Consider the following 26,819-nt stretch of genomic DNA (forward strand, 5'->3'; position numbering starts at 1 on the left):
AAGTTCTTGATCAATCTGGGACAAAATGCGAAGAAATGGCTGGCAACATTTTTCACAGACATTTTACTAACTGGACACATGCCATTGGAGTTCAAGAAAGCTAAGATAATTGCAATATTAAAACCTGGCAAACCCAACAACAAGCCAGAAAATTATCACCACATAGCTTTCCTTAGCTGTTGCTATAAACTTTTTGAAAGACTCACATATCTAACAGAATAAGCATTACCATCTTACAGCACATTCCTATGGATCAGGCAGGCTTGAGACCAGATCACAGCTGTTGTGATCAAGTTTTGGCACTTACAACATTCATAGAAATAGGGTTCCAAAGAAAACTCAAAATATCTGTTGCTTTTCGATCTCACTGCTGCATTTGATACTGTGTGGAGGGCCGTACCCTGCAGGATGAAAGAAAAACTTACTACCAATATGCTGAGTGAAAGGAGGCTTCAGGTTATCATTGGGAACAATGTGAGTAAGGAAAATAAGCTTAAAAATAGTTAACCTCAAGGTTCAGTCCTATCACCACAACTGTTCAGGTTATACATATCTGATCTTCCTGAAGTTACATCACGGAAATTCTGCTACGCTGACAATGTAGCATTTGCTGTGCAACACAAAGAACTGGAGAAAACAGAAGAGATGTTTACAAAGGATTTTTGTCCATTTTGGAAACTTATTTCAGGAGCTGGAGACTTAGGCCCAGCACCAATACAACAGAGGTGTTTTGTTTCCATTTAAACAATCACTTAGCAAATACTAAATTGAACCTGACTTTCTGCAGCAGGATACTTCACCACAGCTGGAACCCAAAACATCTTGGGGTAACCTTGGATCGAATACTATCCTAGAAGCAACATCTGCTGAACTCCGCACAGAAACTGAAAACACGTAACAACATCATTAATAAGCTTTGTAGAATTACCTGGGGTTCTGTGGCAAGCATTTTATTGTCTTCAACTTTAAGCTTGGTGCATTCAAGTGCTGAGTACTGTTCACCAGAATGGATGAACAGTCATCACACAAGACTTATCGATACTCATTTGAATTCCACTATGTGCATAATAACTGGCACAATTCGATGTACGCCAACTCATTGGCTCCTGCTTTTGTCTAGAATAATGCCACCTGATTTATGCAGATCTACCGCTCTCATCAAGGAATTCAATAAAATCTTATGGAACCGCGATCTACCCGTTCATGAAGATCTACAAACTAACAACGAAAACAGATTACGTTCACGCCATCCAACTTTACATAATGCCTTAGACATGGTTGCTAAAGTCTACCACCCAACTACGAAGTGGAAAAGACAGTGGGAAGCAGCAATGGAGATGCACCTGCGCACTATGTTCTCAAATTACAATAACTGAAATTAATTAATAGGGGTCCTCCTATTCAATACACAAACATTTATTTATGTGAATCAATCACATGTCGTTCACATGAGGTACTAGTTTCGGCACTAAACGTGTGCCATCATTAGCCACCGAGTCAAATCAAGCAGACATAATAACTAGAAAGAACTTTAAAACACACTGTAACATCTTCTTAGATTAATATTAAATAAAATATGGTACATGATAATATTGCACTTCAGTATAAAATCCTTTTAAAATGATGATGACACCATTGTTTTGTACATATAGTGGTTTGTCCAGCTTGTAGAAGTCTTTACTTCTTTGATCTTGTTGACATTATGCTGCAGAGTTGAAAGTCATATGAAGTTAACACTTTATTTGATGTGTGGTTTGGTTCCGAAAATAAACGTGCAAATGATGAACTTGGTTAGACCCAAACAATTAATTCTCACTTCATTATGGGGTTTTTGGAACATGGGGAAGAAATTGAAAGGTGCATTATGCAAAAGATAGAAAAGAAAGACTATAAAGAAAAACAAAACACTAAAAAGAAAAAACTCAAAAAGACGAGAAACGACCAGAAACGAACTCGCCTTGAGCAGCCTGTTTGATGGATGGATGGATGGATGGATGGATGGATGGATGGATGGATGGATGGATGGATGGATGGATGGATGGATGGATGGATGGATGGATGGACGGACGGACGGACGGACGGACTAAACTTGTGCCATCATCATCCACCGAGTCAAGTCCGTCCATCCATCCGCCGATCAAACAGGCTGCTCAAAGTGAGTTTGTTTCTGGTCGTTTCTCGTCATTTTTAGATTTTTCTTTTTAATCTTTTGTTCTTCTTTTTAGTCTTTCCTTTCTATCTTTTGCCTAATTCGGCTTTTAATTTCTTTTCCAGGTTCCAAAAAAAACCATATTGAAGTGAGAATTAATTCTTTGGGTCTAACCAAGTTCATCATATGCACGTTTATTTTTGGAACCAACAACAGATCTAACAAAGTGTTAACTTCATATGACTTTAAACTCTGCAGCATAATTTCAACAAGATCAAAGAACTAAAGACATATACAAGCTCGACAAACTACCATATCTACAAAACAACGGAGTCATCGCCATTTTGAAAGGATTTTGTACTGAAGAGCAATATTATCATGTACCATATTTTATTTAATATTAATCTATATATGTGTTGGAGTCTGTTTTAAAGTTGTTTCTAGTTATTGTGTTTGCCTGATTTGACTCGGTGGCTGATGATGGCACAAGTTTAGTGCTGAAACTAGTACCTCATGTGAAGGACATGCGATTGATTCACATTAATAAATGTTTGTGTATTGAATAGGAGGACCCCTATTAATTAATTTCATTTATTGTAATCCTACTTCAATGTGGATTATGAAAGTTCTAAATATCATTGTTCTCAAATGCCAAACTTCCAAGTGAATTCCAGCTACCATGTAAAACATGGACTGCTCTGAACAGAATAAGAACAGGCCATGGCAGATGCTAAGACCTGTTGTTTAAATGGAACAAGTTGCCGACATCTGTGTGTGACTGTGGAGCTGCACGACAAACCATACAACATATTGTTGTGAAATACGGGGATACACAGGCAGCAAATTGGATTTTCTTACAGCAACTCCAGAAGCAATACAGTGGATCAATGATGTTGACATTCAATTGTAAGGATTCTTTTCTTGTTCATTGTTTTCCTGTTATGTAAATACTGTATGTATATAATATATTTCTGTATTCAACTTGATTGTAAGGGCTATACAGATCTTCACACCGATTCACAGTTCTTGCCAAGAAAGTCAGAGAATGCACTTTTCTTGTGGAAATATATCAATTGTAATTCAAGATGAAAGAAAAATGAAATTAATTTGTTGTAAAGTGAGTAAAGTCAAGACGACCAGCATCCTGAGGGCCTATTCAATGAGTCACCTAGAAGATAGATGAAAGTATGGATGGAATCCCAGCACCTTGTAACCCTCTTCTTCCTTCCTTCTTCAGTGGTGCTTTGAGCTCTTTGTCCATCCTCTTACTGTACTTCTCACTGTCAAATGTGTCCTGTGTTAACAATGCCCGAGATGCCTCTGTGTGTATGGGACTCATAGCCATTATCTGGATGCTCCAAATTAAAATATCACAAAGGAAATAAAATGACATATTTTAACAAAAATTATGTGCTCTAGCTGAAGTGTGTCAGGTGTCATTGATAACACTTGCTGCTCTTGTAGGCAGGTGTGTACAGTACAGAGCAGTGCTACTTAAAACCAGGTGGTTAATCTGACATGTTTCCTTGTGTATTATTATGTTTTCACACTATACCTCAAACACGTTCGATATTTGTACGATAGGAGGCATTTGTAAGGTTGGTGTAGGACTGAGGTAATCATGGGAAGAAACTGGGTGTATTCCAATTGAACTTGCAGGGAAGGTGGGTATTTGTTGCTTTCAGCATGTTGTAGACCTGGAGTAGATCAAACAGTGTGAAATCAGCTGCATAACCGAGGAGGTCTGTGCCAACGGGGCAGCAACTCACAGCATCAGGAACAGAGGAAGCATATGGTATGTGATTACACCCATGCAACAGGAACAAGGAGCTTATACAGCCTGTAGTTACACTGTAAGGATGCAGTGTGGACGTGAAACAAAACTGACTACATCTACCAGATCGTCCAGCAGTTGGGTTGAAGTTTTGTTTATATGCAGTCTGGAAGAATATTCTTTGGTTCAGCTATCCTGAACATGGAGCAGCAGTTACCTAGTACTCAGCTCTAAGAATCAAGAAGGCTGCACATTGCGTTGATGGTTTAATGCATGGTGCTATATGAGAAATAAGTTGTTATAACGCAATCTATGCGTACACAGTATATAAATAATTAATGCTTTCTGTCCAGCTGTCGGAGGGTGCTTCCCGCTGATACGGTGGTTACATCTTGGTCCTCTTCTTCATTTATATTTTCGTCATGGTTAATATGCTGGAGAAATTGGTGTAGTTTATTCTGTTTCTCAAACTACCTTCTCCCTATTATTTCCTATGTTTCTGGGAGTCAATGTTTTAATTTGATATCTTCCTTGGGTGGCACGCCATGTTTTAATTTCTATTCTCCTGTGGTATGCTGTCTCTACTTGGTGCTGCCGTCCTTCAACAGTGAGCGTAACTTCCTTGGTTGTTTTCTCTCACTCTCACAATGACCAATCAGAGCCCAAGGCCTCCATCAGCAAGCCCTCGGCTCGTTGTAAGCCAAGAGCAGTCGTTACTCGCTTGTGGTCTAAAACAAGGAGAAGACGCATCTTGAACTCTCGCTGTGTCCCTGGTTTGGGATATTGTAATGGATAACAGATGATTGCTGCTGTTTTGGAGGGTATTCCTCTAAATCCTCCAAAGATTTTATTTCATTCAAACTCATCCTCGTTTAGCATTCATTTTAATTGTTTTTTGTTAAGCTTCGTCTGATAAGGAAGAACATGGGTTGGCCATGTTTAAGCTTGTTTACAGAAGGACCTAAAATCGTAAGTGAACTATAAAACTCCCATTACCTTGGAAGTTAATCTTTGTCATGCGAATTTATACTTCAAGAAAACATTTCTACACTGCATGTTTTCATTTTTTCTTTCTTTCTGTGTTGGAAATTAATGCCTAGTAAACACGTCAGCTAACCTTACCTTCTTCAGGTTGTTAAAATTGGTATCACTTACCTGTGATCTTCATATTCTAAAATAAGGCAACTTGCCTTCTTAGTTCTATTTTCATAATCATGTGGGAGTTCTGGCAAGGATTCTTTTATTTGGAGTCTGGTCAGCTGCTAGTATATTTTATAGTTTCTTTATATTTTATTTTCCCTTCTATTTTTCGAGTCCTGTGTTTCTCCATGTTTTTTGCCATTGTTGGGTCACTAACTCCCGTTAGGTCTTGTAATTTATGTTGCCATGGTGATGATGATTGTTTGTGGTGTGGACCGTCCAGTCGAGAGAAACTGTTTATCTTGTGTTATTTCTTCTTCGGGGTCCACCTTATGGTTTATTATGCATTTCATTCCCATTTGCGATTGGGGTTGTAACTTATTTCCTTTTTAATTACCTTGTAAAGGTGTTTTGATTTTCCCTTGGTGGAGATCCCAGTGTGAAATTAAATCTAATGATATATTGCTATTTGAGAAAGAGAAAAGATCTCTCTTAAGGCGACACTCCAGAGGTAAAAGGATATTTTTACCTATTGGATGGATTTTTACAAAACTTTGTGCGGATGTCACCTACATAAAAGTAGAGATATCATGAACATTGATTTCATATACAATCAATAGTTTCTCCAATTTTCGACTTGAAAAATCAATACTACATGAAAAAATTCTGCAATCAAAAATTCCATATGCAGGTTTCTTAATATAGCTCATACCATACAAATTTGGGTACATATGACAGAATATAATGGGAGAAAATATTAATCGGTGTCTGCATTCTTCATCCTCTAAAGAAAGGGAGAAATATGAAGTAAAGCAAATTAATCCAACCTTTCGAATAAATTAAAGTATTGAGCAGAACAACTTCGTGACAAGAAAAAAGGAACTCAACCCTTTCAAATTCAGTCATAAAAAATTTCACCAAAATGACCAAAATCTCGATTGTTATATTCGGAGTGAAGAGTGACACTGGAACCCAGGAAAATATTACAAACTGCTATTTATAATTCTGTAGAAAAGGTAATGATGTTACTTGCTTATTTTATTTGAGTTATCCCGGCCGCTTGTTTATTTTGATTGTTTAACATCTGAACTCTAATTTTAACTAGGGTGACTTTAATTTTCTTTTAAAGCAAGGATGAAAAGAAATGGCGTATGGCTTTTAGTGCTGGGAGTGTCCGAAGACATGTTTGGCTCGCCAGGAGCAGGTCTTTTGATTTGACTCCCGTAGGCGACCTGCGCATCGTGATGAGGATGAAATGATGATGAAGACAACAAACATACACAGCCCCTGTGTCAGCGAAATTAACCACTGAAGCTTAAAATTCCCAACTCTGCCGGGAATCGAACCCAGGATCCCTGTGACCAAAGGCCAGCATGCTAACCATTTAGCCATGGAGCCGGATAATGTTTAATTAATGTTAATCTTAACTAATTTGAATATCTGAATTAAATTCTTTATTCTTTTCAAGAAAATTTGTTTTTCTTGTTTAGTTCTTAGTAATTTGATACCCTGACAGGCTTGTGGTAGATCTATGGCTTATTTGTGTCACTCCTACCTTCTGGAGGTAAGTCCTTTTCTGTTTAGAATTTATGTCATGTTTTTGGGGTGTTTGCTGGTCGATGCACCCAGTTTTTTTTTTTTTTGACTCGTACCGGCTCACAGGGGTATGGGCGGAGCACCGCTAACAGTGTCTGACTCGGAAGCAAGTATTCTTCTGTCAAGCTTGCTTGTTACAGTGTTCCTCTGCAATGTGTGATGCTGCTTGAGTCCACTGATTTATTTTTTTTACCACCTAAATATTGGCCGGCAGGATACTACGACTTCTAATCATTAGGGTGTGAGCCAAAACTTCTATAAATGCTGTTGATGGTGATTCGAGAATGCTGTTATTTGACAGGAGTCGGCGGTGAGGCTCATCATGCTCACTAGTGTCAAGGATCAGCAATGCCCTTCCTCAGTTGTGAGGTTGGGCCATGTCACAGCATTTGACTGGACGTCTCCTGTGGCCGCTCTTCTCTAACATCATAAAAATAACTACTTATTAAATTCGGAACAAAAACTGAATAATTTCTAAACAATAGTGCTAAACAAGTGAACAGAAATACCACAGTACACACTTATTGCCATGGGCAAAATATGTTCGTAGTATCTACAAGCTTTTCTGGCATTCACACTGCCAACAAGTTCTGTTGAGTGATCTACCAAGCACCAAGTATGGCTGCTGAGCTGTGAGGAAAGCAATGGCCAACTACCTCACTCCTCAATGCCTCATTATTTTGCTGCAACCAGTTTTCACAGCTTCCCTGGTATATTTGATGTTGATCATGATCACAGTACGAGCAATCAACAAACAGGCATCATTTCATTCTTTATTTAACACCCAACAATAAATCCATCTTACCTAAAATTATCTTGCATTTCTTCAATCTCTTCTTCCAAGTCCCTGAGTTCCTTCTTCATATCTTCATTCTCATCCATGAGCTCTTCACAAAGTGTTTCAGCTGCCAATAATTTTGATCTTAAATCATCAATGGTTTTCAGAGTGGCATTTTTGTCAGGCCTTGCCTCTAATTCTTCCTCAAGTTCCTTCACTCGCAGGGATAAACTCTTCTTTTCATCTCGGTAGTCCTCTACCTGGCCTTGAAGATCATTTACTCGCTGCTGAAGTTTCAGTACCTGGAATGTGCAATGTCATGATTATAACCAAAGGCAAAATTCACTGTTATATCAATTAACCCTGAGAAGCCCAATTATATTTCCACTCACATTGCCAATTTAAAATCAGGCCAATATGGGAAAAAGTACACAGATATATATATTATATAATTAATTGAAAGTAAAACTGTACAAAACTTTGTATTTTCAATCAGACAACAACATCAGTAGTGATATATTTTCCACCACTTAGTACTTTCGGAAGCACTCATTGTGACTGAATTCATTGGAACACGTTCCACAGACTATGACCTTTCACTTTCCTAGGGCTTCTTGAGCTTAGTGAGATGAGAAGTGAAGTGGCTAGTGGACTGCATGTTGCTGCAGAATACAAACACATGATAACATTTCTGAAACAAAACAAATAATGATAACTGTACCGTGAATTTTTCTTCGCCCCCCTTTCTTGTTTCTTCTGCCTTGTATTCATGCTGGCAAGTTTATGTGTACCTCTACTTTTAATCTATGGCTATTTATTGTGTTTTTAGGATTATGTTATTTAGCTGATTAATAATAAATTATATTCTCCCTCCTCCCACATTATGGCTCCAGGGTAAAAGGGATCTGCCTTCCCACTCTAGAGTATTTCCTTTCAATGAGGTTAGGAGCCGTACCACTTACCTCTATGTCCCTTGGCAACACGCCCTGCCCCTCCTTGCCTACCAATGAGAGTTTGGGGGCTCTGCGTACATACCTTGCCCTGCCTTTGGCAAGGGGCTTTACTTCGTCCGATCCCCATGATAATTGGACTTGACCTTGCACGCCTTATTGTCCGGGCTGGCCTTGCTTCAGGCAGGATATTACCACTAAGGGGCATGGAGGTAAGACGTTAAGCCTGATAGAGTGAATAAGGGATGATGGAAGGATTAAGGTAACGTGTATGTAAACCAATTTAAGAGTGCTTTTTGGCATGTTTAAAGGGCCCTGTAAAACCTTGTATATTTAAGGATTAATGTTCTTTCACTATCAAATTTCCATGTCACTTTTGGAAGTTCTGATATCTAGTCACTAGATGTATGGACTAGTTGTTATTGGCCATTGGTCCCATTGTACTGCAGGTTTGAATTGCCTTCTGGGCCTTTTAATGTTGAATGGTTAACATTAACTCTCATGTTCTCGGCTAGAGACAGTGTAAATCATTACCCTGAAGGTATTTGTAAGATACCAGCACCTTCTGGAAAATTTTGTCTCTCTCTTGGATTGCCCTCTTGTGGGCTTGAAAACCTTTCCCTCCCCGCAGTCTTTCTACAAATGTCATGTATTACATTGTAAGAGTATGCTAGGTTTGGAAACTATATTTGCATGTTACATTCTTTCCAGAATTACCTGGTACTCCACCCCATGTTGTAAATATTGTGGAACCCTCCCCCTCAGCTAGTTACTAGTTTCGAGAAATTTCATTTTATGAGGGCTGGTCCCCTCTATCACATGCTGTACTTTTATGGGTTAAAACCCCTGGTCATTTATTATGTAACATAATAGTGTGCTGTGATGTCTATCTCCTTGGCCTGCACCTACTTTCTAAAAGCTACTGGAATAATATCGGTACAATAGCAATGCTATGTGGTGTCCAGAAGACCCATTGGCAGGTCTGCGCGCCTGTGAAGATGGGACCCTATCTATGATGAATTCTACTGCTAAAGACACACCCAGCCTTCGAGCCAATGAAAATGAAAATCCGTGACCTAGCTGGGAAAAGAATGTGTGAACCCTTAGACCAAAGACCAGCCATGGAGCCAGTCAAGGAAACAAATGAACAGAGGAACATGTCTGCCATTTTTCTGCAAATGTTCAAGAAATCTAAACTGAAAATAAAGTCGGACCAGTTCCGTGAAAGGTTGATGAGGAGAACAAGCCTAAAATCAGTGTGTTACCACATTGAAGAACTCCTCATCATCTCTGGTATTCACGACTACCCAGACAAAATAGGGTTTGAATTTGATTTCTTCACTTTCACTGACTAAAACTGGAAATACAATACCAATTTTCAATATATAAAGGTCCTATTATTGAAAGCATCAGTTTAGTTTTTGATGACATGGTGATCATAATTGTTTCGGCATCACCATCCGAATATTGGCCATGGGGTAGAGGACGTGGAGGTATACAATTTCTAATCACTAGATTGCATGCTCAGCGGACTCTCTGGGTATAACCCACCAGCACAGCTGAACCCATCCCGCAGCAGACATCTGAGAATCAGACTCGGGACATTATTTTGAAATATCCTTACCCTGTAATTCTAGACTTAATATCTAGGAGAATTTTTGGAGGGGCAAAATGGGGGAGGGGCTGGGTGTTTGCAGAAAATGCCTTGTCTCCCCCAAAGTGGTGCCACTGGTACACAGAAGAAAAGGCAGGTTTCACCCAGAACAAAAGTCGTCCCAGGTGTTAGGAAGTGGAAGTTCCTCAAGGGGATCACTGTAGGCCTACGTACTTTGGTGTTATCTTTACTCATCTTTACTCATGGAGCGTACTGAACACCTTCCCATCTTGTGAGTGCTTCAGTTTCAAATATTTCCAGTGAATAAGTGATCAATATGAAAGGAGAGTATGATGTGAGAAGTTAGTAGAAATTGAACTGTTACTTTCAGTTACCATTCTGGACATGCCGCCTTCTTGCTCACCTTCTTCTAAGCAGCTATTTGCAGAAGCTATTTCATAAAGCTTGAGAAAACCAGTACAGTATAATTTTAGGGCAAAGTATTCCTTCAAATTGTTATGAAATATCTGAAATTTCTCCACTTTTTCATGCTCGCTTTATAATAAAAGAATCATTAAATACACTTTTCTAGGACAGTATGAAAGGTCAGTGTAAAACTCATTACAGTACCTATATTGCGCTAGGAAACACTAATCAAAGTACCTGTTTAAATATCACATTCATTTTTTCAACTTCCTTTATTTTCTTCCTGATGTGATTCACAATGTTCTTATTATAGAAAGATTGAAATATATCCTCAATATTAATATGGCTCAGTTTGACTTTCCATAAGCAGTAATATTGGTATTTAAAGAAAACCAGAATAATATGAGGGGAATTTTAAATGTTAAATGATGTAAATTTTCTTCTTGCTTTAGCCTACACCACTGCTAAAATATTTTTAAGTCAGAACTAAACTTGTGAAATACATTTAGAATTCTAGGCTATTGTTGGCAACACATCATGACCCATACTTCACTTCACTTGACATTAGTCCCTACAGCAGCTTTTAGTAAACATGCAGTGGCGGCTCGTGGATATCAGCAGTGGGGAGCGCACCTTAGTTTCATAATTGCACAATTATCTCAAGTTCTTCAAACCATGTTATCAAGATACACACTTCAAACACTATACGGTGCAATGCATATGCAATTGTTTTGATGATGATGATGATGTTGATGATTATTATTATTATTAAATAATAATTAGATAATATAATATAATATAATATAATATAATATAATATAATATAATATAATATAATATAATATAATATAATATAATATAATATAATATAATATAATATAATTTAATATAATCATCATCATCATCATCATCATATTTGCCTGTTCTTGTCCACGATCGAGTTATGTTTACGAATAGTTTCACTGTAGTGATCACTTAAACAAGACACGACATTGACTTCACCAAGCATTTCAAAGTCCATGGTACTATTGATACCACCTCTGTGGTGACCCATTTATTTCCTTTCCTAGAACGGGAGAATAGCAGTCAAGGAAAGCAGTAAAAGGTTTCTGAGATATCACTTCCACATATCCGCGAGTTCTTGTTATATACGTCAGGAGAATTAATTTGTCTTTGGAAAGCCCTATTTTCATTTTTCTTGGTCTCCGGTTTTTTCAACAAGAAGTCTGGTGTCGGCCTAAAACACTCCTTCAGTTCGACTTTCTTCTCGATAGAAAGAGAAGAAAACGTTAGTACTTTAATATGTTCGACGGTAATCATACCGTACGAAGTGCAAACATAACACTATGCCTACATATAAATCACAACCTTTCTCCTAATTTCACCTTGTCATAGTCACCTCACGAGATCATTCATCAACACGAAGTTAAACATCGCGCTCTCCAAGTGAGTTTGGCCAACATGAGTCAAGTGCGAGGAGACAGTAGTTACAGTCGTTACTCGTTTCGTTAGTTAATAATCCTAAAAATTACGAGACTATTTTAAATATATACCGGCACATTTAACTCAGGTAAGTGCCTCAGTAAAATAGTCCCTAGTTTTAGGAGAGAAATGGCATAAACTGACCCCTATTAAATAGAAATCAGATCACCAGTGTTTCGGGTAGGTTGGCTGCAACAATAGGCCGCGGCAGAAACGCGCCGGAATCTCCGTAGAACAGCACATCTCTACTGCGCCTCTGATTGGCTCCCTCAAGGCCAGTCAAGTGAGTATTTGGTCCGCTATGAGAGAGCGCCCTCCTGCGCGGGGCCAGCAGCGCATCGTGCCGCAGTACAGTACCACTCGCGCCCTTGATAATAATCTTATAGTACGTAAAATATTTCCCTTGTTAACATTTAAGATTAAAATTCCCGAATTTAATGGAAACCCGTGGGGGGCGCGCGCCTTAGCGCCTCCCAAACGAGCCGCCACTGAAAACATGTTCCAAACCACACAGAAATAATAATCGAAATCCAGGAAATGAGTTTACCTACTTGTGATATAGGGTTAGCTACTTAACTCCCCTTGAAAAATTTCTGCCATCATGTACTTACTGTACCTTTTCAACACTCTGTTCAAAGTGTTCACAAAAACCTGCCGTGATTACTTATCGGTAGGGGGCAGAGTTCTATGACCTAAAAATGTATAAAATATGTAGATATTTATAACCTAAAAACAAAAAATAATGACCTATAAAATTCAAAGTATGACTTAATGAATATCATCTACATTACATAGAGAAACACTTTTATTACGATTGCTACAGTTAATTAAGAGTTAAAACAGTTTTAATTCTTCAAAATCCTTAACCTAAAGATCAACTATTTATAAATTCATTAAAGTTACACTGCATTCTCCTAGGTAAGGATGGACTCTGTGGAAGACAAACATGACTGTTATTTTCACTGTTCAGTACCGGTATTCAATTAGTTTTACATTACACACAAAATATGTATTATTTGATAGATTTCGTACCTGATTTAAACTCTATTATCAGGATTGCTCCAGTTCAAGGGAGGGTATTTGTATTAGATAATTCCTGGACATTTCCACAAAGAATGTCTCTTATTCCATGCCTACTTGCTACTATGCCTTCCTGTTCAGTGCACTTCACAACAACCAATGAATGCACCTAACACTTTCAGTTCCATGATTGCTCCAGGTAAAGAATTAAAATTGGACTTCATGTAAGCCAGGTTTGCTTTTAATGTAGTGCTTGAAAATAATATGGTGGGTGATTCTATCAAAAGACTTTACGATCTCTAAGTTGCACACATTATAACTGGCTGGGGAGGTAGGAGCAATGAAGTTGGAGCTCTGACAAACACTTTCCTACTCATCTACTTCAGCTACCCTATGCAAGGCATGTCACATCTGTCATTTGAAGGTCTAACATTTTAAGTCGCTTGGTTGCCTTCACCATATACAGAGCAGCATAACTCACAAATAGAAAACTGTGCTTTTTCTTTGACCTGTTTGTCCACAATAGATTCACTGAATTTTCGAAGAGAACTGCAATGGTGGAATGATTTGTCTTCTCTAACACTTCACATGTCAGGAAGAACGAGGTGGCAGGATTCGAGACAGCAGTGGGGAAACAACTCCTTCATTTATTGTTTTGAAAAATTGTTTGTGTTGTGAAAGATGTTTAGTTTGGACTTTTGAACTAAAAGGGAAAAACCTGTTTCGGAATTTTTTTGTATCATGAATCTTTCAGTTTTAATATTTTAAATTTGTTGTTAAAATTGTAAAGCAGCATGTGCCTACACGTGCCGTTTTTAGTAGAATATTTCTTGTTGCGTAAAATCCATTTCTGGACCAGCGAGAAATAACCAACTTTCATTGGTCAAGATAAAATTATTTATAATTCGTGAATATGAATAAAGAATAAATTCTGTAGCCTTATTGGTTACCGGTACTTTGGTGATTGCACCATTTCTTGTTTCTCAATCTCATCCGCTCCTTCGTGGGAGCGAAATTGTCTCCGCGTCTTTGATTCTTGACCATCGTTAAGAGCGGTCCCATCATAGGATAGGTAGGCCTACCTATCCCGGGGTAAGCACTATTTCTTCTTATTTTATTTCGACATTAACTTCATTTAAATGTAATTATTTCTTTTCTTGCGCAGGAGTTTATCCTCGGGATTCACATTCACCGCTAAAAATCGTCATAATGACTTAAGTTTTGAGCTAAGATCACACCATTTCGTTTTTGTAGGCAATTATCTTTACTTTTTCTTAAACCTTGTATCTAACATGTAATTTAACTCTTCCTTGAGTTTGCCTCCCGTAATTTAGTATTTCTTAATATACGCACATAACATCTATGCTCTTGACAGGAAGTGTTCTAGGTACTGACGCAAGTTTTCTGTGCCTCAGTGTTAAGACTTTATTTCTTTCTTTTTTCCTAATTTCTGTAAAATGGGATTAGCCCTCATTGAAATTCATCATGTAAAATTTCTTTGGTATTGTGCTCATATCTGGAGGCGCAATTAACATTTAGTAAATGAGTTCTGTTTAGTTCTCTCTACAAGGTGGTTTGGTGGGGGATTAACACATCCATAACAAATACGTTCCATTAGCTCACGGGATCCAGTTGTTTGCTACTTCACTGCCTTCGTACTGTCATAAGGTTTGGGTAACTGTGAGTGTTAAGACAGAACTTTATATTTAAGTATATTGCATGTTTGTTCTTTAAATTTATCACATCAGTATTTACGTAAAAATCTGTTACTAAGATAATGAGGCCTCATAGTTTGGGTTACGTATGGTATCTTCACGTGGTGAGTAATATAAATTCAAGGGATGTAATATTTCTGGTTGAATTCATTCATTTAATTGTTATCGTATAACAAATTTTTATGGAAATCTAATGTGTTGCGAATTTAAATACAGTGTGTGAAAGTTCGAAGTTGTCACAATGCTAAGAATGTGTGCGCACCACGGCGAAAATACAACTATACAAGTAATACTGTACTGAATAATTAGCGATTTACACGAAATAAACAACCTCTTTATTGACAGTCGCCATTACATCCAAAGCATAAACAGCAATTCTCTTCTCTGTGATCTTACAACACACACATTGATCTCCTATATATCGATAGTACACTACATCACTCCCTTTTTTCTTTTTCTTTCTTTTTTTCTTTTTACTTTGAATCGTAGTCTGACAAAAATCCTGGAGGTTTCCTCTCCCGTTGACTTTGTCTCGGTCCCTTCTTCTTCTTTCTTCTCTGGTTGATATTCTTCTTCTTCTTCTGGTTCCTCTGGTTGCTCTTTCACACTCTCCGACTCGTCCTCAGACAACAGCTCATGAAAAGGCCGGAAGAAAGTAGAGTTGCGAGTTATTTGTCTACCATCCGAAGTCTCTACTGTCACAGCGTTGCCATTCTTCTTGACGACTTTCAAGGGTGTGGGTCCAAATGTGGTTGAAAAATTGTTTACTTTGGGGTTACGCATCAAGACCTTGTCGAACTCTGATAATTTATTTTCTCTGGTCTAATGTCCGCGTATTCTCCCTTTTTAAACTTTTGAATAAGGTCTCGTTCCACCACCTCCTCTAATATTTTTTCTGTTTTGTATGGGGCCAGACCGGGAATTTTGTCCCTCAATTTTCTGTTAAAAAATAACTCCCTGTAGTCTGGTGCTCATGGTTCCGGTACATCAGCAGGTACTTGTTTAGCTCTAACTCCCAATCTAATTTCATGGCATTGGCAATCTGTAGTCGTTGAGTTATCCCTGGGTTCAGTCTTTCCACTGTGCCATTTGCATGTGGGTGTAACGGGGTAAATCTGTGGTGATGAATTCCACACTGTTGCAGGTAATTTTCCGTCTCTGCGCTGACGAAGTTCGTGCCGTTATCTGTTGAGAGAACCTCAGGATACCCGTATCTTGCAAAAATATTATCTAGGGCCTTTATTATGCTTTTAGAGTCAGTACTACTTAGTTTTACTTCCATGAAACGGCTAAAATAATCTATCACGATCAATAGTTGTACCCCATTAGGGAAACGACCCAGAATATCAGCAGCTATTCGTTCCCAAGGCTTTTTAGGAATGACTGTCGGAGATATTTTTTCGGGCTTCTCGGGTTTACTGGTAATCTGACAACCCAGACATGTTCTCACTGCCGTTCCGCTGCTTTGTCCATTCCAGGCCACCATACTTTAGATCTGAGTCTGTTTTTCATTTCCAAAATTCCAGGATGACCCTCGTGTGCTAAACTAAGGACCCTAGTTTGTAAACTTTTTGGAATTACCAACTTAGTTTCTTTCAGTAATATATTGTCCATGACGCATAATTGCGACATCATCGCCCGAAATAGAAGGAGGTCAACGTCATTAAGATCCCAACACCCTGTTTGTAAATGTGACCGGACCTTTCTTAGAGTGGGATCAATTTTTGAAGCTTCCTCTATTTCTTCCAAAGATAATGCAACTGGTGCCAAATACGTAGCCAAGTGCATCAGATAATTGTCCTTATCGGCTTCACCGATTGAATTCTCACTTTACCGTGATAAAGGATCTGCTATGTTATTTTTCCCCTTTACATACTTAACTTGGAAGTCAAAAGATTGGAGTCTCAGAAGCCAACGTTCAGTTCTCGCGTAGGGTTTTGATCTAGGCCCAAAAATTACCTCTAATGGTTTATGGTCCGTATACAGGCAAAACTGCTTACCCGTCAGGAAAATCCTTAGACGCTCACACGCCCAGACAATCCCAAGTGCTTCTTTCTCCGTCTGAGAGTACCTTTGTTCGACATCCGACAGGCTGCGACTAACGTAGCTAATTATGCGTGGGATCCCTTCATTGTTCCGTTGTATCAGCACCGCACCAAGTCCTTTTGGGCCAGCGTCTGCCATCACTATCGTTTCGTCCTTGGGGTTGAAATATCCTAAAACTGAACTAGATGTCAGTACTTTTTTTATTTTATTAAAAGCTTGTTGGTGTACTTGTTTCCATACAAACTGTGCTTATTTATGTGTAAGCTGTCACAGTGGTTCTGTCATGGTTGATATGTTCGGAATAAATCTACTTACATAGTTCAGTAGCCTAGAAAACCTCAGACACATTTTGTGGTCTTCTGCAATTCTTCAGAGCCGCCACTCTGTCTTCGGTAGGCCTAATGCCATTAGCTGATATTATGTGACCCAAGAACTTAATTGAAGTTTTACCATATTCACACTTTTCCTCATTCAGTTCAATACCGTGCTCGCGAAAAACTTCAAGAACCTTTTTTAATCTTGAATCATGCATTTCTTTAGTTTCCCCATACACCAGAATGTCATCAATAAATACGTAAACTCCTTGCTCCATTATCTCTTGGAACTCAGGAGCTGCCCGATTCAAACCGAGCATTAGCCGCTTGAACCTATATAAGCCTAAATGTGGTAATCTCCCGTGAGTCTGGATGCAGCTCCACATGGTGAAAAGCTGACCTAACTTCCAACTTTGAAAAGTATTTGCTTTCACTAACTTCAGGGTGTAGGTCTTCCATGGTTGGTAATGGATGACTAGCCTTTAGTACAGCTTTATTTGCCATTCGCATATCGACACAATCTAACGCTGTCACCTTTTGGAATTGGTATAAGAGGAGAAACCCATCTTGACGGTCCTTCAACCTTTTCAATTATGTCATTTTGCTCCAGCTCAAGGATACGTTCTGCTATTTTTTGTTTCAATGCCAATGGCACCCTCCGCAGAGGTTGAATAACTGGTGGGACTTTCGGATCGATTGGTAATTTAAGCTGAAAATTCTTTATTTTTCCCACCCTCGATGTGTCAGAAACCACCGTCTGGTTAACGTGCTCAGAAATTTGTAATATTCCTAGTTTTGTAGCCGAGGAACGTCCCAAAATAGGTGGTCCCCTACCTTTGATAATTACAACAGTGGTACTAATTTTTCTATTAGAATGCGTTATGTCCGCCTCGAACTCTCCTAAAATATCCAACGGATCGGTTCTACCATAAGTGAAAAATCTTTTCGAACTATTTAGTAATTTTACTTTATCGGTTACCTGCTTCCTTTCAAATTCCTTCCAAGTTTCTTGGTCAATAACATCGCAAGTAGATCCTGAGTCAATAATAAAAACGAAGGGTACCCCTGACAATAGACAAGTGGTCTTCCCCGTTGTCTCCCGTTTTTTTCGTCATTTGTAGGAAAGGTGTAGTCTAAATCACTACTACATCCAGGGCCGACTTCATATTTGACGTTGCCCACGTAAGAAACTTCGTCATCAACATTTGACTCCCCCGATTCTAAGGTATATGTCCTTTTTGTTCTACAACACTTCCGATAATGCCCCGTTAAATTACAAGCCTGGCAAACTTTGTTTCTTGCAGGGCACTGGGGGTCACTTGCTAAGTGATTTGTTTCCCCGCAGCGATAACATTTCCTTTCTCCTCTATTTTGATAACTATTATAACTAGTTTTCGGCGGAGCACCAGTGTTTTTGCCACTATTGGAAATAGTTCTTTGTGAAATCCCATATTTCTTCCTATTCGACATACTATACACCTCTTGCTCAGAACCGTCGTCCTTACTAAAATGTGATGTCTGTATGTTTATCATTTCGTGAGCCCGTCCAATGTCAACCAAATCGTCTACTGTGACAGAGGATTTTTCCAATATTCTCTTTCTGACTTCAGCTGATTTACAACCCTCTACGAACTGGTCACATATAAACACGTCCTCTAATTCTTTTTTTGTTGTGGTATCTTTAAAATCACATTTGACAACGTGTTGACGCAACCTAGATATAAGGGCGTCAGATGTTTTACTAACATCCTGTTTCACAGACTTCATAATATGCCGCTCAAATAGCGGATTGCTTTTCGGAAAAAATGTTTATCTAACAATTCTAAAGTATATTCATGCACAGCTTTACCCGTAGGAATAGTTTTGTGTTCAGGGATGGAATAAAATATGTCTTGCAAGCCTTCTCCACCCGAATGTAGGTAAATTGCCTATTTTCTAGCAGAATCTGTTATTCCTTTTGCGGCAATATACAGTTCGACCGAACGTTTCCAATTTTTCCATCTAGAAGCAATTTACATCGAAAATTGGTATAGTGCTAGTGTTGCTTCTTTCCATTTTAATATCTTCTGAAGGTTTATTTTACGGATTTAACCAATGGATTTTACCGACTGCGCCAATGTACTGTATAATTAACGATTTACACGAAATAAACAACCTCTTTATTGACAGTCGCCATTATATCCAAAGCATAAACAACAATTCTCTTCTCTCTGATCTTACAACACACACATCGATCTCCTATATATCGATAGTACACTACAAATACGCTAATATTTTCATTTTCTTCGCATGATACCTTTATGAAAAAAGAATATCCCAAACGAAAATATACCTGTTACGAAGAATAAAGGTGCATAGTTCATTCATTTTCCCGAGCTGATGGTGAGTTCTGCTTTTGACTTTCTTGTTATACAGTTTTACAACAGGCGTTCTTTGTTGATACAGAAAAACCACAAAAATGGACAGTGACCAATGAACCTACAATTGGAAGCAAAACTAAATGCAATTTATACAGTATAACCTAACCTTCTGTTAAACGATGTTAGCACTTTTATGAATACATTTTAACATTTTAAAATTAAACTATTGCCGGTATATAACATTTAGTGTTAGAAGCAATGAAACTTTGTAATTGAGTAATTAATACTTAGGTAATATTAAGAAATTATTCCTAGGCAATTTACGTGAATGTGGGAAGTAACTAACAGATTTTACTGGTCAGTGCGTTAATATTTGAAAAAACATGGGCTATTCCTAAACAAAAATTGATACAAATGTTTGTGTGGAAGAAATGGTCCGAAGGATAGCGCCAGAAGTGTGAAGAAAAAAATAAAACTACTGTATTTGTGGCCATCTAGAGGTATGGAGGTAAAGTGTATTATTATTATTATTATTATTAGTATCTCATGCCTGCAACATTTTAACACGTATTATTTACAGAAGAATGGAAAAACAAGTTGAAGCTGAGTTGGGAGAAGATCAATTTGGCTTCAGAAGAAATGTAGGAACACGTGAAGCTATCCTGACTTTACGTCTGATCTTAGAGGATCGAATCAAGAAGGACAAGCCCACGTACATGGCATTCGTAGATCTAGAAAAGGCATTCGATAATGTTGATTGGACCAAGCTATTTATGATTCTGAAGATGATAGGGATCAGATACCGAGAACGAAGAATTATCTACAATCTGTATAAAAATCAGTCTGCAGTGATAAGAATCGAGGGCTTTAAAAAAGAAGCAGCAATCCAGAAAGGAGTGAGGCAAGGCTGCAGTTTGTCCCCTCTCCTTTTTAATGTTTACATAGAACAGGCAGTAAAGGAAATCAAAGAGAAATTTGGAAAGGGAATCACAGCCCAAGGAGAGGAAATCAAAACCTTGAGATTTGCCGATGATATTGTTATTTTATCTGAGACTGCAGAAGATCTCGAAAAGTTGCTGAATGGTATGGATGAAGTCTTGGGTAAGGAGTACAAGATGAAAATAAATAAGTCCAAAACAAAAGTAATGGAGTGCAGTCGAACGAAGGCACGTGATGCAGGAAATATTAGATTAGGAAATGAAGTCTTAAAGGAAGTGGATGAATATTGTTACTTAGGTAGTAAAATAACTAACGATGGCAGAAGTAAGGAGGACATAAAATGCAGACTAGCACAAGCAAGGAAGAGCTTTCTTAAGAAAAGAAATTTGCTCACTTCAAACATTGATATCGGAATTAGAAAGATGTTTTTGAAGACTTTCGTGTGGAGCATGGCATTGTATGGAAGTGAAACATGGACGATAACTGGCTCAGAAAGAAAGAGAATAGAAGCTTTTGAAATGTGGTGTTACAGAAGAATGCTGAAGGTGAGATGGATAGATCGAATCACGAATGAAGAGATACTGAATCGAATTGGTGAGAGGAGATCGATTTGGCTAAATTTGACGAAAAGAAGAGATAGAATGATAGGACACATCTTAAGACACCCAGGACTTATTCAGTTGGTTTTTGAAGGAAGTGTAGGGGGTAAGAACGGTAGGGGTAGACCAAGATATGAATATGACAAGCAGATTAGAGCAGATGTAGGATGCAATAGTTACGTAGAAATGAAAAGGTTAGCACAGGATAGGGTGGCATGGAGGGCTGCATCAAACCAGTCTATGGACTGATGACTCAAACAACAACAACAACATATTATTATTATTATTATTATTATTATTATTATTATTATTATTATTATTATTATTATTATTATTATTATTATTATTATTATTATTATTATTATTATTATTATACGTTTGTTTTCTCCATATTTCTATTAATGCACAATAATTATTTGTTGGGAACTCTGGCGAGTAAAACCCTCAAGCTTTGACCGCGTAGATCATACTTCAAACCTACTTCTCATAAAATTACAATGGACCTGACTTATGACTTATGAAGCGATATCATTTGTTAATGATCTCACGTGTTATATTAACACAACATTTGTGAATATTTTATAATTTCAAGGTACAGACGCATCATGTGCTTGCATTACGCGGGTCAGTCGGAGGAAACTGTCCGCCTCTTTGTGTGACCTCATCGGAGCTACAGTACGGCCTGTACATCACGAAGGCAATGCTTCTATGAACCTTGAGTGTGTTTTACTGTTTTACTATGTTCATAAATTCATAAAATTTATTATTATTATTATTATTATTATTATTATTATTATTATTATTATTATTATTATTATTATTATTATTATTCCGTGCAACCACCAGAGGGTGAGGTCATGTGCAATAGCGCTGCGTCTTACATCCGCCTATACAGAAAACCTGCGTTTCTTTCGTAGCTTCTGAGGAATATTTGTGGCTTATTTTGGGTGGTAAGTTTGTGTTAGTGTTGTCCAAAGAATATACTCTCGTTTAATAGTGCTTTTAGTGTAATATTTATTATAAATTTTGTGCAGTAAGTGTCAGCCATCTTGTTAACTGCTACAATAGTTCCATAGATAACAATGCCTAGATAGCCACTCGTTATGTTCGGCTAACATCTTTGCCCTCACTTTCACCCATTTTGTTTCTTTTGCCTTTGCTACCATAGAAACTATGATGACGATTGGCACTCTGTTTAGCATGCTTAGCGTTGCCTAGGTCACACAGCTAGCCCATATTGTCAGCCATCTTAAGATGAGTAAAGTGAGCCTTCTGTACTGAACAGCAAATTACACATTACCTGTTCAGCTTGCGTGGGGGTTTGGCTCTGAAATGAGTAGGAGCTAAACATAACCCTGCGTGAGACACTGGGGTCGGGGGGCCTCAACCCCGACACGGCGCGTCCCAATGGCTGATAGGGGACGTCCTGTAGATATTCAGGACAGGTGCGAATAAGGCATGGTCAAATAATCACCCGCGGATCAAATGAGGCTAAAAAGAAAATGGTCAACGGTCTCTAAGGCGGAAGAGGAAGTCTCCCAACGGCTTGGAGGGCGGAAGAACTAACTCCAAGTCTTACCAAGTTGGTTTTATTCTTGGATAGAAGATATGGACCGAATACCCCCCGGGATAAGGGGCCCCCTTTACCAAGTGCCAACGGCCTCCAAGGAGGGCGGATGAGCGGGTATAGGGTAGGGCACTCTCTTGCCCTTGGAGTGGGAAACTGCTCCTAAAGGCGGATGAACCAGTATGGTCAACGGCATAGGATGGAGAAGGCCAGAGGGAAACCACTCCATTAAAGATCCACTGGATATCCCTTGTTATGCAGCAATGATGGTGGGCTTTGGAACTAAATGTAATTCCGGAGGTAAAATAGTCCCCAATTCGGATCTCCGGCTGGGGTCAGGGACAAAGCGTGGAAGAAACACAAGACATATTATCTTAGAAACTTGGAATATACATCTCTCAACATTTGTGGTAAGCTAGAGAACTTAAAAAAGGAGATGGCTAAACATGACATAGACATATTAGGAGTGAGTGAAATAAAGTGGCCTGAGAAGGGGGACTTTTGGAGTGATAACTTTAGAATTATATACTCTGGAGACATGCAGGTGTAGGAATAGTATTAAGTAAAAACGTAGGTGTACGAGTTCAGAGCTATGTACAATGCAGTGATAGAATAATTATGGTGAGAATAGAAAATGAACCAGTTGACATGATAATAATACAGGTGTACATGCCAACAACGAATCATATATGATCAGTTAGAGGAGTTGATGGATACGATTAAAGACAACGAGAACCTCATTTTTCTTGGAGACTGGAACGCTTCTGTTGGTGAAGGAGAAGACGGGAAGACTGTAGGTCAGTGTGGTCTTGGAGTAAGAAATGACAGAGGACAACAACTAATAGACTTTTGTAAAGCAAAATGACTATTAATTACAAAAACACCTTGTTCAAACAGTCCAAGAGAAGAAGGTACACCTGGACTGCACCTGGAGATAAAGCGAGATATCAAATAGATTATATTATGGTAAGGGAAAGATACCATTACCAAGTCAAACAATACAAAAGTTATCCAGGGACTGATGTAGCGAGTGACCACAACCTAGCATTGTTAAAATCTGATTTAAGACTAAGAAAGAAGAGGAAGAACGTGGAAAAATATTGCAGATATAATGTCCGGAAACTAAAACAAGACAGAATCAAGGAAAACTATCAAACACTGGTAAAACAGAACGTCGCAGAAATACCCAATCTACTGTATAAGTCATTGTATGTATGTGGGTGGGTGGGTTTGTACCACATCTCCTCCCAAACCATTGGAGCAATTTCAACCAAATTTGACACACTTATGACTTGGTATCAGCAGACAAACCGCGTGGGGGTAAGACACCCCGAACACCCATAGGGGCGAGGGGGGGGCGACGGGGCCCATACATAAAAATAAACGAAAGTAGTGTCTTACTCATACTTTTCGGGGTCGCTAAGATGAATAGTCCAAGTTCATCCCCCTTTGGGGGTAGGGGGCGAGGGGGAGTGATATATGCAAATAATCGAAAATAGTGTCGAATACATAGTTTTCTGGGTCGCTGAGATTTATAGTAACACTCCAATTTTTTTAAGTCCAAGTTCAGCCCCCTCTGGGGTGGGGGAGAGGAGAGTAATATACACAAATAATATTGTCGAATGCATAGTTTTCTGGGTCACCAAAGTGAATAGCGACACTCGGAATTTTTAGTATCAGGAGACAAACCATGTGGTGGTAAGTAACCTAGGGGAGGGGGCGAGGGGGGTCATATATAATAAATTAAAATAGTGTCGAATCCATGCTTTTCGGGGTCGCTTAGATGAATAGTGACATCCCTATAATTTTTAAAGTCGAAGGTCAGCTCGCTTTGGGGTGGGGAACAAAGGGGGGTGAGATATAAAAATAATCGTAATTAGTGTCGAATATATAGTTTTCGGGGTTGCCGAGGTGAATAGTGACACTCCGTATTTTTAGTAACAGGAGACAAACCACGTGGGGGTAGGACACCCCAGGAACCCTTAGGGGCGGGGGTGAGGGGGCTGAGATATGAAATCATCGAATGTAGTGTCGAATCCATACTTTTCGGGGTCGCTGAGATGAATAGTGAGACCACGGATTTTTTATAAGTCCAAGTTCAGCCACCTTTAGGGTGGGGGCGAGGGGAGAGTGATATATAAAAATAATCGAAAATAGTGTCGAATCCTTAATTTTCGGGGTCGCTGAGACTAATAATGATACTCCGGACTTTTTAAAAGTCCAAGTTCAGCCCCCTTTAGGGTGGCGACGAGGGGTGAGTGATATATAAAATAGTCGAAAATAGTGTCGAATCCACAGTTTTCAGGGTCTCTGAGATGAATAGTGGCAGTATGAAATTTTAGTGTTATGAGGGGTGGGCGTAAGACACCCCAGGCACCCATAGGGACGGAGGGGCGAGGGAGCTGAGATATAAAAATCATCGAAAGTATTGTCGAATCCATACTTTTCGGGGTCACTGAGATGACATTGACACTCCGGAATCTTTTAAACCAAGTTCAGCACCCTTCGGGGTAGGGGGCGAGATGTATAAAATTATCTAAAATAGTGTCGAATTCATAGTTTTCGAGCTCGCTGAGATGAATAATGACACTCAGGATGTTTTTAAAGTCCACGTTCAACCCTATTTGGGGTGGGGGTTGAAGGTTGAGTATATAAAAACAATCGAAAATAGTGTCGAATCCATAGTTTTCGGGGTCGCTGAGATGAATCGTGACCCTCCGGATTTTTTATAAGTCCAAGTTGTCCCATTTTGTGGTGAGGGTTGAGGGGGTGAGATATAAAAATTAATCCAAAATATTGTCGAATCCATACTTTTCGGGGTCACTGAGGTGAATAGTGACGCTCCGGATTTTTAAAGTCCAAGTTCAGCCCCCTTCGAGGTGGGGGCGCGGGGAGAGTGATAAATGAAATTAATCGAAAATAGTGTCGAATCCTTAATTTTCGGGGTCGCTGAGACTAATAATGATACTCCGGAATTTTAAGTCCAATTTCATCCCCCTTTGACATAGAGGGATACGGGGTAAAACAGAAATTTTCAAAAATGGCCGACATAATGGACGTAGCCTATGTATGTTCTAGCGTAGCTTTCAACCAAAATTGATACAAGTATGACTTACAGTACTATGTGAAGAAAGTATCCCTGGAACCTCTAGAGTAGAGTACGTAACTTAAATCAAACAATAATAGTTTTCGGGACTACTGGAGCGATTCATCCCAAACCTGGTACACTTATGATTTACTATCAGGAGATAAACTGCGTGGGGCTGTGACAAATTAGCACCCCCTAGGTGTAGGTGTTGGAGATGATGAGATATAAAAATAATCGAAAATAGTGTCACATCCAAGGTTTTAGAGGTCGTTTAAGTCCAAGTTGATCCCCAATTGCTAGGCGGGGAAGGAGTCAAGAACAGAAAATATTCAAATGACCGAGATTGAGGATGTTTGATTGTACGTTCCAGTATAACTGTCAGCGGAACTTGATACAAATATTACCTACTACCTGAAAAAATAATGTGGGGGAAAGACACCCCTAGAAGCCTTAGAGTGGGGACGAAATGTAATTATGTCTAAAAATGACTGATATTAGGGTGGAATCCATACGTTTTTGGACTACGGAAGCGTTTTCAAACAAACTTAGTCACTTATGACTTATTATCAGGTAATTATTATCAGGTGACAAACTGAGTGGAGGTATGACAACCCAGCACACCTACGAGGGGGTGAGATATGGAAATAATCGGAAATAGTGTCGAATCCATTCTTTTCGAGGTTGCTGAGATGAATAGTAACGCTCCAATTCTTCTAGAAGTCCAATTTCTGCCTGCTTTCGCATAGCGGTGAAAACAAGTGAAAAGCAAAATTTAGAAAATGACCGAGATAATGGACGTATTGGATCTACTGTCTTAGGGGTAAGAGACTCCTAGCCTCTAAAGTAGAGGCGAAATGTTAAAATTAACCGGAAACGACCGATATTTGTGTCTAATCCATAGTTTTCGGGCTGATTCTCTGGATGCCGTTTAAGATAAAGTTCGGTCCTAATCAGCAGGCGGGTGAGAACTCTCAATGAATAGAAAATGTCCAAAGGGACAGAGTTTAAGGACGTATGTGTGTATGTTCTAGCATACCTCTCAATCACACTTGGTATACACATGACTTACTCTATAGAAAACATTACTGTGGGAGTTAGATTCACCTAGCCCCCGCTGGTGTTGGGAAATGAGAGGGGCTGACGTGCAAAAATAAGGAAAATAACCGATATTAATGTCGAGATCCATTGTTTATGTGTCGCTCTGGTTACTTCAGCCTCCATTGAGGCACGAGCTGACAAGGGCTTAAAAGTAAATAGTATAACATGACCGAGATTAGTGTTT

General features: G+C 38.9%; 1 protein-coding gene across 3 annotated transcripts in view; it reads right to left on the minus strand.

Annotated features, from left to right (window-relative positions):
• LOC136879210 (uncharacterized) overlaps nucleotides 1–26,819 on the minus strand; it is a 1,250,431-nt gene that overhangs the window by 879,772 nt on the left and 343,840 nt on the right. For all 3 annotated transcript variants that reach the window (XM_067153008.2, XM_067153007.2, XM_068228965.1), the window contains one exon: nucleotides 7,465–7,739. In XM_067153008.2, coding sequence (XP_067009109.2) covers nucleotides 7,465–7,739 — 275 coding nt within the window. The remainder of the gene's footprint in view (nucleotides 1–7,464; nucleotides 7,740–26,819) is intronic.

The sequence above is a fragment of the Anabrus simplex genome, chromosome 8, assembly GCF_040414725.1.
Source record: "Anabrus simplex isolate iqAnaSimp1 chromosome 8, ASM4041472v1, whole genome shotgun sequence".
Lineage (NCBI taxonomy): Eukaryota > Metazoa > Arthropoda > Insecta > Orthoptera > Tettigoniidae > Anabrus > Anabrus simplex.